The 16693-nt window shown below is 40.8% G+C and overlaps 1 protein-coding gene across 1 annotated transcript; it reads left to right on the top strand.

The window, feature by feature from the left end:
* Positions 1 to 898: 898 nt before the first annotated feature.
* Positions 899 to 7894, top strand: vwc2 (von Willebrand factor C domain containing 2). The gene is made up of 3 exons (XM_084710211.1): positions 899 to 1558; positions 2785 to 2914; positions 7743 to 7894. Exons 1-3 carry the CDS (start codon positions 899 to 901, stop codon positions 7892 to 7894), a joined length of 942 nt encoding a protein of 313 aa, XP_084566337.1.
* Positions 7895 to 16693: the final 8799 nt, after the last annotated feature.

Genomic DNA, 16693 nt, shown 5'->3' with positions numbered 1-16693 from the left:
AGACAAGTCTACAGCTACTTCTCGAGTTGAAGTCAGTCTAACATAAAAGTACCTTTCACACCAGGCTGTACATATACTCTTCACGTCAATGTTGTAAGTGAACTCTGAAATTCTCCAAAATAGAAATAATAGCTTAAATCTTAGGCTATAGGCTTCAATTTTGGCTTTAGGTAGACATTATGAAGCATTGGGGACAGTACATTTTAATCAAAAAAACATAAAGCACATTTAAATATAACACCAAGTGGAATAATGAATGTCAGGGGTCTTGGAGCCAATGCAAGGGCTAAATTGGAGCCATTACTAAATATCTGTCTTTCTGTGAACTGCAGTCTGTGTTCTGTAGTCACTGATCATCATACATCATCTTCTGGTACTTACTTTTGGCTCCAGTAAATGCGTAAAAAGAGTTGTGATCTATTTACTAATCAATTTCTTCTCTATTATATACAGTTTCACTCATTCATTTAAAAAAGTATGCATTGATTCATCTTCTTTGTTCCAAGAAAAGAGTGTGTGTTGGACTCAGCCCCATTTTTAACCCATTTTCTTCTCAGTCTGTCACTGCTGGAAGCAATTGATAGAAGGTAGTGTTAGAGTTAGAAACCATATTGATTTCTTAACATAGGGCATGTGAATCCACACGCTTCTGGAAACCCATTTCTCTCTCTACCGCCTTCTGTAGGAGTTCTGTGACTTGACAAACAGTTTGGTGATGAGTGTTATTAAAGCCGATGTGTTGACACCAATGACTAAATGTGGCAGGGCAAATCTGACAAAATGCTATGGACTTAATCCTGGTTTAATCTTCTTTTTCCAGATGGACTGGCTCACACCTGAGATGTGAAGTGTGTTATGTGAGCCAAGGTGTCATCCCACCTCGGTGGTGGTGGGAGATATGCTGCTCTCTGTTGCCATGACAGCAGAAGTTCTCTTTGTTCTGTGGTTCCTGATGACCGGTGCTCAGTGCAACCCCATAGCGCCCTTGTCAGCCAGCCGGGAACGTTTGGAAAGGGTACTAACCCAAGCCAGGGAAGACAAACAGCAGGACAAGGAGACTTCCAACAGGCCACTGAACTACAGTTCCCTTGAGGAGATTGGCTCCCTTGGCCTGGAGGGCAGCAGAGAGGTCAACAGAACCTCAGTCAATAGGCCCAGGCCAAGCTCCCTTTACCAGAAACGAGGGGCCCAGGAAGAGAAATCCCTGGAACAGTTTGGAGAGGAGGACAACCTGAACCAGATAGACGAGGGTCCTACCAGTGATGTTAACCTCTCCTTAGATGCCATTGATGAGTATGCCTACCCAGACTACCGAGGGAAAGGCTGTATGGATGAGAGTGGCTTTGTGTTTGCCATCGGAGAGCAGTTCACCCCAGGCCCCTCCACATGCCCTTGCCTCTGCACAGATGAGGGTCCCCTGTGTGCCAAGCCTGATTGTCCCAAAGTGCACCCTCGCTGCATCAGGGTTGATACCAGCCAGTGCTGCCCTCAGTGCAAGGAGAAGAAAAACTACTGTGAGTTTCGAGGCAAAAGCTACGCATCTTTACAGGAGTTTAAGGTGAGCTCGTAACTGCAACCATTCATTTCTTTCTTAATCTGTTCTAAATCTAACATTTGGAAACTGCTTCTGTCTAAGAATACAGAGATACAGGGTATAATGGAGTTAATCTAACAAACACAGAAGCAGTGCTACCTTGGAGTTCAGCAACTAAGCAAGCACATTTACAACGGCAAAGTCTGCATTTCCTTCACTCGCACAAAAGCTTGAATACGATCAGAGGCTAAATCTACTGATTCTACATTCAACATGATACACTCAGTTTAGTTTTAAGTAGGGCTATTCAGTATTTAAGATCACCTTATGTTACCTGGAATAGCTCATCTCTCTATTTCTGTAAAAAGCTCCTTTTACAACTACAGTATATATCAGCCCTGCATTATGTTATTGCTATGTAGTATTATGTCACTACTTAACGCTTCTCTTCTTTCCTGCTAGGGTCATACCAGGGGGCTGTGGGTAATATGGGATTAATTTTTGCCAAACGCCTTAATACAAGCAGCTATTGAAGCCCAGCTTGCTGCTCTCACAGAAGGAAAGAAAAAGGGTAGGGAAAGGAAAGGGAGAGGAAAAGGGGGAAAACAAATTAATAGCTTCCACAGGGATTAGAAACAAAGCAACAGGCAGGGAAGTCTGGTTGATTGCAGTGTTCTTGGGTGGTCCAGTAGGTGCAGCGGATTCACTTCTCACTGAAGTGCCATGCGGCAGCACTTGCCATTTTGCAATCCGTTCCAGAGCTGTGTGGTTAGGATAAACCTCTGCACTCAGGTTAAGGGTGAAGCACCTAGTCACAAGGGGCTACAAAATACAGCTTCCTGCTGACACAGCTCCTCCTAAGGGGGATGTCTCGCTAGGAGGTTTTTTATCAACCTTCGCTGCTTTCCACTTTATTTTGTATACTTTCAAACACAGAAAGCTTCATTAAACAAACAATTGTACAAGTCTTTTCACAAGGCGAAGAAATTGGAAACATCCTTCTTCCATTTCCCATTCAGCACGTAGACAGCAGACAGATTTTCTCTATTTCTCTTGATTGTACTCTTTATTCTTTTTCTTTTTCAATTATTCCACCATTCATACACTATGTCCCTAAAAGGAAAGATTTGTTTTCCAATAAAGTTTTGTAATATGGAACTTCCCAGTGCTGTATGACAAACATTTAGGGTTATTACAATCAGCCAGACGTGTGTTTGTGTTTTATAAAATGCACATCTCCCCCTGCCTAGGTGTCTCCATGTGAGAAATGCCGTTGTGAGCCCAGTGGAGAAGTGTTGTGTTCGGTGTCGGCTTGCCCTCTGACAGAGTGTGTGGACCCTAAGTATGAGCCTGATCAGTGCTGTCCCATCTGTAAGACTGGTGAGTACACCTGATTTATATCCAAATACAGTAGCTTAACACAAAATCAGATCACACATTGCACAATGATATGATAAATCAGCAATGATAGGATTCAACCATTACATCAGTCTATTTCAGTGTGTGCATGCAAACAGCAATGGATGTTTGGTAGTCACAAAGACATCACTTGCACAGCAGCTTGGAAATAAACATGTTATTTATAGTTAGATTTCTTTCATTATTGTATGTTCAGTAGAGCTTAATAAGATTACCTCTCAAATTCCCTAAACAAATATTTCCACTGCAAGCATATGCTTCACATCCACCTCTGATGTGTATTTCTCTGGTTTGGGTAGATTTCTACTCCTGGGGTTTGTGTGAGAGATCCCACTGGTTTGAGAGCTTGGCCCTGTCTGAGCAGGACTTCCCTGGGTCACAGTGGATTATTTGAATGTGTTTCAGATCATTTCAGACAGCATGTCCTAGATTGTGTCTCCTTGTTTTCGTTCTGACTGTAATTCAACATGGCAATGTCAGCAACGTTGCCTCCTTCAGCAAAAAGAATGATGGCTAGAGATATGTATCACAAATGTGCCGTGGCCTGTTTACTGAAAATAAGAGGAATGTAATCTGCATAAAAAACAACAACAGGATATTTATCTAAAATGTTGCCATAGTGACCGCACCTCTGCTCTTGCACAAATGTAAATATGTGTTATTTAGTAAACAAGATTAACTGCTACTTGGGAAATTAACTACTGTTGTAAAGTAAGTGTGGCCTTACTCAAGGGGAGTATTACCTTTCCGGATAATTGCCCCTGACCCTAGACAGTTTAATTCTCAGTGCACGTTGACCAATACTCAATATTTCCCCTAGTCTGGCTCAATGTTCATGTTCATGGATGTGGGTCTGTGGAAGAGAGGCATGCAGCTGTGCACAAGCAGAGGATCCATGTGTATTCAAGGATCCAAATAAATCCATGTGCTCATTCAGGCAATAAGGATTCATGGTTTTAAGATGAATCAAGACCATGCAGAATCCATTTGGCATTACCATAGGATTACCATGTCTTGAATTGGGAAGTGTTACCTTCAAGCACATTTTATATATACATTATAATAAATGAGAGCATAAATGAGACGTATGGAATATGTAATCCAGTGCTTTAGTGAAGTAGAGCAGAATAGTATATCCATAATAGTCTAATTATTTTGTTCTATTGCATTCTTGCTGACCACTTGTAATTGACGTAAATAACGTTCTTATTCTTTTGGAATGTATTCAAGAACTGTTGTCAGCATATTGGATATCCATTTTGGTTCTTGGATCAAGCTCCAATATAGATTTGTTTTGCTTGTATCGGATAATGTTGCACATTCACTTCCATGCCAGCAGAATTAAAAGGGACTTTGTTTCTGCTAGAAGCTCTATTATTAGAGGCCTTGAAGTTACCATCTTTATGTTTATGACATTGCCCCAGGGTCGTTCTGTAGACTGTTGAGGTTGGAGTGTTTTTGATGTTGTTAATGATCAAAGAGATTAAAAAACATTAACATATGTTTAGTTCCAAACACCTGTATGAATCATTCAGGGTTATATTGATAAAATGTATCTCTTCTTTTGTCCTTCCATTACTCAAATGTCACTCAAATCAACTCCAGAGGTTCCTTATTCAAATTTTGACACGTTTTGGTTACACGTTGCTCACCACAGTAATTAACATCTATTTGAGGTTGTTTCAAACTTTTCTTCTGCAATAGTGGTTAGTAAATCTACAGATGTTGTTTGAGGAGCAGACAGCTGTTGAAGCCTCCCAAGAGTTTGGTACATCTGAAGTACAACATCAAAGCCTCTCTCCTTGCTAATGGCCTCCATGGAGGAGACAGGAGAAGAGACTCAGAGATCCAGGATCACAGTTCAGGATTGTACCTCTGAATTGGTGAAGGAGTTCAGAAGAACTCTGTGGCATCTAGAAAAGAGGTCACAGTTAACCCATCATAGAAATCTTTAATGTCAATGCCACTCTCTTTTGATTGTTGGATTCTTTAAATCCAACAATCATCATCCATCAATTTCTATCTATTCATATTATGGGAAGGCATATGACAAAAGGTTAGTGTTATGCCGTTTGATAACTTTATCAATTATGCAGATTGAATTTAGGGATTTTCCGGCATGCAGCGCCTTGTCTGCTGTGGCTGAGCAACATGTCTCAGATGTGTTGTTCAGGCTTTATAAGAGGAGACACTTGAGGAAGAGCCAGGGGGGGTGGGGGGATGAAAGGGAGAGGTATCGCTAACATCCACCCTAGACAGTTGTTCATGAATATCAAAGAACATCTGTGAATGTCACCTCAGTGAATGAAAGCAGGTTCACAACATCTTTTACCTGTTAATGTAAACAGAACCAATCAATCTAGACTTGGATATATTATTATGAACGTGTTTTATAGACCAGTGTGAATGACATTTGTGGTTTGACCACAGTGTTATAAAAAAAAGTGTCACAGTCTCTGCCCCCATGAACACGAGAAGAAAGCCAGATAAGAAGTTGATGCTGGCTCTCCATTTCCTCCCTGCCTGAGTGCTAGCTCCTCCCTCTCGACCTTAGCTCATGCAGGGCCATCGCCTTGGCAACGCATGAGGAAACAAGTGCTGCTCTTGAAGTCTCAGACATTGGGGTCGACACTAATCTGAGGAGGTTGTGATAAACAGCCTGAACCGGAGCCAAAAGCACTTCAAATATCGCAACACAGAGGAAGAAGCTTTGCTGCCAGAGGGAACCAAGATCTCATTTAAAACCAGGGTGGTTGAGAGAGGTAAAAATATTCATAGAGGAGCCTTTTCAAATCCTGCAAAAAATACAAGTACACTTTGAAAGGTGCAGGAGTGTGTAAGTCCAGTTGTCCGGTAGGGTTGATTGATTATCCATTTGAGGCAGCACTGGACTGTCCTGATTGTAGACAGAAAACAATAGGCTTGCATGATAAACACACCTCATACCATCTTAAAATGACATTATGGAAATAAAGGGAGCTTGTGAAAAGAGATCAGAATAGGAGAGCAAATCACTGTTATAGGTAAGAAACTCTTGACTGTACCACCACCATAAGAACATGCCACTAACATGTCCAGCTCATATTAGTGCCCTAACTGCACATTCATCAGGGTGCGACAAATAGAACAGTAAATGATTCATGCGATTGCCAAATCACTGTTCCCAAGTCTCCCCTCTCAAAGCACTTCCACCTAGACTTTTCCCAAAACCAGGGAATTTTACAGTACAGCATTCATAATGAATGTGTACTAAAGAACTGCATTAAGATAACTGATTTCCAGCCATTCAGCGGTTTCCATTACTCTAGCGCTCGCCTACAATGGGTGTGACAGCAGTGTTAATGATAAGGATGTGTCCCTGATGTCTCACCATCTTATCTTTCACAACCAATGCAGAGCAACAGGTGCAAATGACTATTTCCTTTTCACTGTCCAACCCAGCTGATCAGTTATAGACTGATTGAGGCATCATTATGCACATTAAGGAATGTCAGTTTGTGGTTTCTCTGTCTGAAGCTGGATAATGGCAGCTACTTAGTAGTCTACTAAATTATAGAAGCTGCCCAAGAGAATAGGGATATTGTATTAACACAACTATGACTAAAAAGGTGGGTGTTGAAGTGATCCGCTGAATAATAGGGTGACAGCAATGAGTAAGCACACTGGCACACTCAATGCATAAATTAACAGATGCCATGCAAATCATCTGTGTGTAAGTGGTTGACAGGCTTTTGCATAACATTAACTCTTGAGGTCATTTCTTCTATTAATTTGGTTAATATATATGATTATTTGCTCATTTGTGCAATCATGGTTAAGTCATTATCAAACACAATATGTGCAACTCACATACATTAAAAATGAGAATATGTGATGCAGTATGTTGTTAATAGTTGAATCAATTGATGAATCAAGTGTGACAGATGCATGTGATGAGTTGTTATTCATATGGAGTCTCTGTCTGCTCATCCGAAGACTTATAAATGTGTGAGGGCTGACATTTTGACAGCCTCTGCAAACTGTTCACATTGATTGATGTGCCAACAGGCTCTCACATGGCGCTTGCGTCCAATGAAATGTCTTAGGTGCAATCAGGGGCGTAGCCAGAAAAATATTTTTGGGTAGGCCTAGAAAAATACGGATAGGCATCTTTTCAGTTTTTTTTAAACTTATATTTACTTTGCGATGTGCACCCAGTGCATAATTTTTCTGAGATATTTTCGTTTTTTGGGTAGGCCTTAAAACAAATTGGGTATGCTTGTGCCTACCCAGGCCTACCCATGGCTACGCCCCTGGGTGAAATTGAAAGACCACCAATCTATCAGCACCTTGTTACCACAAACGTGTGTCTGAAACCCTTGTTTAATTAATGATTTGTTTCCAGCTAAATCCTATGTTTAGGAGGAGTTTCTGCACTGTGTTTTTGTGAGTGCTTCCGAGATAGTGGATGATTTATGAGAATAAAATGTTGCCAGTGGTGGATGACGGATGGGGTTTCTTGAGACAATTGCCCCTTATATCACTTTGGAGAGCCAAAGTAGGTTATAATGTAGGTCATAGAAAACAGGTGAACACGGTAACTCCCTCTGCATCAGCCTCTCACCATTTTAACCAAGTTCGTCCTCCTAGCCCACTCAAATATATTCAGATAGTCCCAAAATGAACATATATGTTCAATAAGTACAATATAGTCCAGTGAACGTTGTCTGTTTGAAAGAGAAAAAACTGCGCTTGCTGAGCACTTAATTAGAGTGAGACTTATTGAACATGACTCTTTATTTTTCCTTAGGGCCTAACTGTTTTGCGGACACAGCAGTGATACCAGCTGGACGAGAGGTCAAGATTGACGAGTGTACAATCTGCTATTGCACGTACGAGGAGGGCACATGGCAGATCGAGCGTCAGGCCACCTGCAGCAAGAATGAATGCCAGCAGAGCTAGAGACTTGCCTCGGGGGGTGGGTGGGGGAGGAGGATAGGGGCGGGAGGAGTGGGGGTGGGCCTGGGCCATGAGTGCTCTCTTAGTGCCCACGCAACACGCTGCCTTTGGAGTCCACCAGACAGCAGGGTCAGAGCCCCACACTAGGATCATCTCTGCATTTAATACCACATGTACCACTGAATAAACCTTTGTAAGAACATTTCTAATCCATGTACAGAATATCTATTTATGTATGTATGAAATTATTTATGGACATCTATAAGAAAAACTCTGAATTAGTGGAAACATATTTTTTATATAGGCACTGTATTTTATTAAACTATATATGGGGTCAAAGGTCAATCCACATCATGGAATGTATAGAACACCTACAGCTGTCTTTGTCAACAGGTGTCACTCCTACATGATGTGACACAAGTCCTTATACCACCAAAGTGAAGACTAGACTATTGCTATCTGATGTAAAACAAAAAGCAAAGACTTGAGAACACAATTAAGAAACTTTATTGATTACATAAATATGTAAAAATATTTAGGAAATTACTCGACTGTTTAATGATTAACTGTTTTTAATTTTGATATTTGTATCAATGTGATTTAATTTGAGGTGCATTTTGTAAGCAGTTATTTTGGTATGGTGTACTTGCATTTAAAATAAATACTGCACCACCTGTGCACTGCAGGTGTTCAAATGTTAATTCAAGATAGTTCCATTCTTGCTGATTTAATTGAATCCATACAAAAACTGTTGACAATGACAAGAAAATCAGCAGTTCAAGCACTAAAATTATTATGTTGCCCCTTTCTGTAACTGTACTGACATTTCAGATATCAAAGCATGTTTACATTGAACCACGCAGGCTTTGTGCAACCCAGTTTCTATTTTGAAAATACGGTATTTTGCTACTCTTGGCTTCGGAAACATTTTTTATGTTTTTTTGGTAAATATTTTATTTATAGTCAAGAGTCTGTCAGATCATTTATTAATTGTGCAAATGAATGTGCACCAGTTAAGCATTATGATGACAAGGCCCAATAGAAACTGAGAATTTCCATATTTGCCCAAGGACAAAAGCTGTATCTGTGCTATTTCCAATAGAATGAATAAGCAGTAGCCATAGCCCCCCAATTACATTGTTTCACATTTTCCCATTGCTGGAATTCCAGTCTGTAAAGGTCAGCTGACTTGAATATGTCAGTTCAAAATGTTACCATGCTTCAGTCATGCCAATTAAGACAGAAGGAAGTTGGTCTTAATCAGAGAAACAGTGAGGGTTTAATATCCATGGCAGAGGTCCAAACACCAGGCTTTTTAGTACAGGTGAACACACACTCCTCTGCACTACAGGTGAGAGACACAACAATCCATTGGTTTGTTTGTTAGAGTAACAGTTTAGCACATTTCATGATCAGAGGATGCAGATGGGGGTTTGTTTATCGAGGGTTTTATTCAGCTTGGCTCTCAGTGCTGTACTCCCTAACGTGCTGGTCACACAGCAGTACTCTTTGATCAAGGGTTGCCAGACAACGACTCTGCGCCTCCAGCAGTGAGACGTGCCTCTGAGCCAGCCTGTAGGATCGAGGTAAATAGGACTGGTTGCGTGCACATACATGACGTGCCTTGCTCAAGACAGCAGCAGGGAAGCAGTGTCACACGTAAGCATCTCAACCCACCGCAGCTTTTTACCATAGAATACTACTACCATGCAGTCAAATCTCAAATTCACAAAATATTTATTTCATTTTCTTGCTTTGGTATAGGTGTGTGTGAAATGCTTCAAATGCTGATTTTATAATCTTGTACATAATGGTAATAAACTGTGTTAAGGGTGTGCCCCCCGCAACACACACACACGTTCTGTCTCTTAGTGTAGGCGAAGGGGAGAGAATATGGTCTTGTAGTCTAGTGTTTCCAAGGACTCCAGGTCCCACAGCAACTCTTGCTGTGTAGAGGGTACTGTTGCAGTGTATGCAATCAGACCGTACTTAATTATAACTTTGGATGTACTGTATAATTCTTATTTTGAAACGGAGATGGTAGCATGATTAATCGTTTCACTAAAACCATATTGAACATGTCGCTAAAAAGACATCAGAATGTGATCAGAAATGTTTATCTTTGTTTACATACTTAAAGAGTAAATAAATGTATCTCCTGCCTTGAAAAATTATTCCCAGTGTCTGGCTTCCAGACTGACTGGTCTCCCTTCAAAGAGAGTCAATTAATTAGACACATCTGTCTCAGAAAGCCAAGTGAGATTACCTTAAATTTACTAACAGGACATTGACAATAAAGGCCTAGTTTTGTACAATACATGGTTCAGAAATATGGTCTGTGTCTATGATGTCCACCATGTCAAAATGATGAAATTCATTATGCATTACTGCCATTTCAGTCAGTGCCTGCAGGGTCTGAAGCATCATTACTGCCGTCAAGTGTTCATGGAGAGAATCATTATACAAATATTAGAATACATTCCTTAAATCTCTGCTTGGTAGCCATGCATTTTAAAGCTGAATTACTTTTAGACATTTCCGTTTTGTTGTTACCCCAGAAAGCTTCATAATCCAGCGGTAGGAACAACTCACATTCACAATAGTGTCCAATTTCTTTTGAATAAAACCTATTACCGTAAAATTTCACTGGTGTTGAAAGCAAGATATTATTGGAGACCGGGAGCTCTTATATCCATTCAATCAAAAGGACATTGTATAGCTGCAGATTATCGGAAGAAACTACAGTTCAGTTCACTGGGGGATTTTCTACAGACTGGCCTGAACATGTTTGTGCAGCCTTTTTATATGCCAAGATGTGTCTAGGCAGTTTGTTGAGAAAAATGGTAGAAGTGCATCTCATGCAACTTGTCAGTTCTCAGTATATGAGCCGTAACGTTGCTATACTCTGAACATGCTTGCAGCTGATATATTTAAAGGAGCTTGGGGCTATATTTGTAGTTGTGTTTATGCCAGCCATTTCCACAGATTTGTTTTTCTGTTGGGATTCAGTTTAAATAACCAACATGTGCAACATGTGTAGGCGGTTCAGGGAAAACCATAACATGTTTAAATCATATCATCTACAATATAACTAATATGAATAAAACAAACCTTAACTTCATGGCCACTCACCAGTACAAGTATAAGTAAAATCATTGCATTCATCTCAAGTTCCTACATATGTGTCTTTCACTCATGTATTCTCTTTGTTCTTAATACACTGTGTAGTACAGTACCTTGATGTCATCAGACAGCTGCTAAATGCGGGTAAAATGCTTGGAGAAATCTATTTGCTCCTTCTTTAATGATTTCCAAGCACATCAGTTCAAATCTTTTAAATCCAGCCATGCTGGTCCTGCAATGCCCCATCTGAGCGTCATGTAACATTCCCATGTGATTACAAGGCCTCTTGATCAATCTAACTGATTCATTTCATGACTGAACGCTGGGCTCCCAAGAGTTTAAGGCCTGAAATTGTCCTTTATAGATTTGGTATTATATCTCCTCCACTGCCATCAGCCAGACATTCACATTTTCACAATTTCACCTTTCTGCACTTGGCTCCAGATGAGGTTGACAGTCTCTGTAGTGAGAGTTGTGTTTCAATTCCAACATCATTGAAACACACATTACCCTGGACCATGGCAAAAAGTTAGAGATGCACCTTAAAGTCTCAGCTTCCAAACAGGATTTGGATTGAGCCCGTTGGTTGGGTTATTGGAAACACACAACCTTCTACCTCCTTAAATCAACATCCGACACTAATAAATACAGGGCACACTGAAGGGAGAAAAACAAATCTCCCATTTGCAACAGACTAGATTAGGATTCTATCTAGCCCTATCCATCATAGGCAGTGTCAGTGCAGGTAGGTGAATGATAAGATAAGAGTTAACTTCCAGGAAATGCCATCTCACTGTCTCACAGCAAACTCCAGTGTGACCTGATTATTCAATGCATTCCAGGGGGGTTCAATTGAGGAGAGCAGCGTTTTGATACGCACATCTGCATAACTAGCTGTCAGACAGTCAGATGGCAGGATTGTGTTATCATAAAGAAAGCAGCTTTTGTTTTTACCCTACTGAATACCAAGTGTTTGCAACAGACCATTCATCTTGGGTATTTTTCATTTTCCACAGACTCTTTTTTGTAATTTATCATCCAACTCTTGATACCAGCTGTCAGAGTGCACAGTGCATGCATTAGTTGACCAATAGTTAATCTACGTCACTGGAGGACTATGTCATTGCCATGGTCCTCCTGTGTCCATTGCCTGTTAACACCAACCAAGGGATCAGAGGGAAACCAAAAAAACACCTGGCACCTATTCTAAAGGAGCTCCTGCCCCAAAGCATGTCAATCTCAGATAGCTCTGAGATAGCTCTGGATAAGAGTGTCTGCTAAATGACTAAATGTAGATAGGTGACAGCAATTATAGGTTCTTAGCTCAAACTCAGACAACCTTATTTAATGAAAATGTTTATTTAACATTTAAATGAAAAAGTTAAAAGCAGATCATTTCTGCTTTTGTCCAATGGAACAAACACAGCTTGATTACATATACCGTATGTGTAAACATATATACACACATATAGAAATGTATACAATATAGGTCAGGTGGCTGAGCGGTTAGGGAATCGGGCTAGTAATCTGAAGGTTTCCAATTCGATTCCCGGCTGTGCCAAATGACGTTGTGTTCTTGGGCAAGGTACTTCACCCTACTTGCCTCGGGGGGGGGGAATGTCCCTGTACTTACTGTAAGTCGCTCTGGATAAGAGCGTCTGCTAAATGTCTAAATGTAAATATATTGTATATATACATATACACACAACACACACACGACAGCGTTAGTTAATAATGTAAGTCAAGGTCTCAGGGGGGAGACCTTTTCTCTAAGCTACAGAGAAAGTCCATTACCTTCAGTGTTTCTTGGTCTAATGCAAAATTGGATTCGTAAATGAAAAATCAGAGTTGCATTATAGCAGGCAGATAAAGAGCCTGACCAGAGTCAAAGAGCCTTTTACATCTGTGCCACCTTCAGAAAAGGCTAAATATATTGTTGTGAGCAGAGATTAGATCAAATTATTAAAAGAAGAGTACTCCCCTTTCTAGCAGTTAAATTGATTTTTTTTTTGTATTCTCTGTAGGTATGATTGTGTGCTTTTCAAATGTTTTATGTTTTTCTTTCTTTAACATTTGGTTGACAAGAATGAAAAGGCTGGATAACTGTCAACATTGGGTTGCAGGTGTAGCCAGTGTGAATTGGTGAAACTCACTCCTCAAGTATGTAAAAAGCCAACCGCATCATTGAATAGCTAGCTTTTCTTTGGCGTAGTTGGTAGTGGTCACGCTTGGCAGGTCGGAGGTCCTGTGTTCGAGCCCAGTGAGTGGCAAACAAACCTTGTCATGACGGAGCGTGGCTACAGCTGTTACACACCCGTCACATAGGTGCCGTGACCCGGATCTCACTAGGTTAGTGTCAGCTAACTGCCAGAGTGAGTTTCAGAGGGGTGAATGTAGCCGGTGTGAATCAGTGAAGCTCACTCCTCAAATATGTAACAGGCCACCCGCGTCACTGAATAGTTACATACCCGTCACACAGGGATGGAGTCCTTCCCCCCAAAGCCAAAAAGAATATGTTATCCAAATCATGTCTCAGTCCAATGTTGGACTCCCACAACCTTGTACTGGGAGAGAAGACTCTGCTGCTAAATAACTGATGTGTCTGATGATGAGCCTTCATGAGGTGACTCAATACCATCCCCATGCTTGGCACACCTCAGTGTCTTCCCTCGCTCATGTATTTGGAAAGGAGTAGAGAGTCATTATAGTTTGATCCCTGATATTTGTGTATTTGCAACAGTCCTATAGTCATCATTAGGACTGATACTGTATTCTGCTGATTCTCTGTAATATTTTCCCTTGGGCACTGTTTGCAGTAGGCATCTTGCCCATGCAGCATCATGATAGCTTCAAGACTGGTTTGCAGGAGGAGTGTGTGTGAAAAGCTCCATATTAGAAGTATTATAAAGTGCTGATTTTTTGCCCCCACCTCCCTCATGAAAAATGTACAGCGGCATATTCATGACTCCATTGAGCTAACTGAGTGTGACAAGCATGGAGCTGGAGAGACTGAGGACATAGAAGCAGTGGCACAACAGAGCCCTCGGCCAGTCTCAGAGGACATGACTGCCCCTGGTGATCATGGGAGGTTCATCTCAACATTCTGTTTGGATTGTTCTAAATGCTTGGAGGTGCTTTACCCAGAATGAAACCCAGTTTACTAAACCTACATTTCCCTCCATGCTAATGTACATAGAGCAGTTGATCATTTCTCACTGTGTTGGCTGTGTGATGCATACTGCCCATAAGCAAATACTTATGTGGCAAAAAGCTATAAATGTGACCATCCATTTTCATGGGTTTACAACACTTGCTTATGGGCAGTATGCATCAAAATGGATGGTCATAGGTAGGCCTATAGCAGGCTGTACCTCAACGATCAACAGTTCCTCAAAAAAGTCAAATAGTTCACTCCGAAACAGAACTTAACTTTATTACTATGAAACATACACCAATAGCAGAGTAAAAAAAAGTTTCTGAACATGTTAAACTTTTACATGGCTCCAACTGTTCTTCGATTAAAGTTAGCTCAGGCCTACTTTAGATAAATGTGTTCCAGTTGTAGCCTACTTATAGTATAGAATCTGAGTGTGTTTATTTTGGGTTGGCTTTAGACTCTAGAATCTGGTGATTCCCAACCCCCCCCCCCCCCCCAGTTCCCTTCTTCTCCCTCTCCCCTTTCGAGTCTGATCCTGGGGTGTCATTTTGGGTCAAAATCAGTCCAGCCAGTTTGGCTGAAAACCCAAAATAATCCTTACCCAAGGAACGTCTTCCATCCACATTTTCAACAACAAACAAAAACAACACTGAAATCCCGACACTGCTTTAATGACCCTCTGTACCACCAAAGCTCTACGATCCAAAGCTCCATGTTCTTCTAGATGAATGCAGCCTGCTCAAATGACTTGCAGCGGCACAGCAGTGTTAGGTCTGGCACCATAGGGATAGATATGAGATTTAAATAATTTCAGAGACTGCAGAGGAGAGGCAGACAAGCTGACTAATAACAGAGAATCCAGTAACAAGGACTGCTTCGACGGAAATAATTTCTCACTCCAGAAATACCCATGTCCTTGCCAAAAATACTTTTATCCGGGGGCAGGGGGAAATTCTTTCAACATAAATGAAAAAAGCTTGATTAATTGGAAAACAACAGGCTACAGTTCGAAGCATTTTGATATGGGAGTAATTAAATGGGTTGCAGATGCAATAAATCATTAGATCTCTGGAGCAACTGCCATCCACAGCATTTCTCACTACAAGTATGCTCAGGCAAATAGGACTGACGCTACACCATTGCTCTACTGAATGGCTCTCAGTGATTAGAAATGACAAGTGAGGTACAAATAGTAATGGTAAGATGCTTACTTAAGTGTAGGATGCCTTGTACTGAATTCACAGTCATTGGAAATATCCCCCTGTGAAGGAACAGTGAGTGGGAGGCAGTGTTATTCACAGCACTCAGTTATCAGAATAATTCTAATTAGGCTATTTTTAACACAGCAGTTTTTAACTTAACACTTGAGATGTTTAAATTAGCTAATGACGGCCTGAGCTACTCATACTTCAGTAGACATCAACATCATCACTGACATCTCCTTGTAAATATTTCACCATTATGTACATTTATAAAATAAACTGTAATCAATAAAAATATTAATATAATTGTACAATGTGATTGGCTACTTAATCATTGTCCGTGTATTTAGCGAAACATTTAGTGGAATTGACTATTTAAACAAACATCCCTTATTATTCTGTGCACTGAAGCACACTGCATATGACATTTGCTTCAGTGCACTAACAGTCCTTTGCAGTCAGCGCAACCGGAAGATCAGATCTTGCTCTAGTCATTTCTAACCGAGCTGTTGTTTGTAGAGTTTTCTATTCCGATTTAATTAATGATGACTGTGACTTAAAAACATTCAGTCAGTGAGAGCCAAAAGAAACATCAACCTTGAATATAAAATATAACTCGACACACAGTAGCGTATTGCTACACTGAATAGAATTTCGTTATTGTTTTAGCAAGTGTTGCCATCCTTGAAAACAGAAAATGTTAAAGTTCCCCGTGAAAAAGTACCAAGTATCATTTGGTACTGTACAGCACATGCCATATACAAAGAGACGGTTCTCTCTATGGCTCTGCTGTAGCCTACTAGCTAGAGCTAGCTAGCTCTACTAGCTAGTAGTAGCCTACCGCAACAGCAACTGGCTAGAATGCTATACCGTAGCTCCCTCCAGCGACCACTTTAAGATATTGCGCGGATGTTATTACAGTACAGATGCAATCAAGTGAAAGTTGACGCAAAGTAGCCTACGTATGTCACACCCTATATACAATTCCACATTTCAGATTTTTTTTCTTGAGTGATCATTTTAGCGAACTGTGGTGTGTAGCAGACTTCTAGATACACTAGCCTGTCTCAGATAGCACTACCCTTCTTGCCCAATCAATCAGTAATTTGAAACCTGCAGCCAACAGTATCCAGGCAACCAAAGACGCGAGTATGCCCTCTACCTTGCTTCTACTTCGTCATAGTCTGGAACATTAAAACCAACCCTAATCAGTGATGTCAACGCAATCGCTCGGTCCATGGCTGTCATGACTGAAGTGTGCGATCCAGTAACGTCCTCTGCGGATTCACACCGGGTCAGACTATTACTGAATGCAAATGC

The sequence above is a fragment of the Hypomesus nipponensis genome, chromosome 11 (assembly GCF_054491055.1).
Source record: "Hypomesus nipponensis isolate SF chromosome 11, ASM5449105v1, whole genome shotgun sequence".
NCBI classification, from domain to species: domain Eukaryota; kingdom Metazoa; phylum Chordata; class Actinopteri; order Osmeriformes; family Osmeridae; genus Hypomesus; species Hypomesus nipponensis.
Note: the sequence above shows the minus strand (reverse complement) of the source record. Positions and strands in the feature narration are given on the sequence as shown.

Bases quoted from the DNA above. Each gene is read 5' to 3' on its own strand.
- vwc2 (XM_084710211.1), top strand. From the start codon at position 899: ATGCTGCTCTCTGTTGCCATGACAGCAGAAGTTCTCTTTGTTCTGTGG. The intron at 1,559-2,784 runs GTGAGCTCGTAA...CCCCCTGCCTAG, and splicing joins CATCTTTACAGGAGTTTAAG to GTGTCTCCATGTGAGAAATG. The intron at 2,915-7,742 runs GTGAGTACACCT...ATTTTTCCTTAG, and splicing joins CTGTCCCATCTGTAAGACTG to GGCCTAACTGTTTTGCGGAC.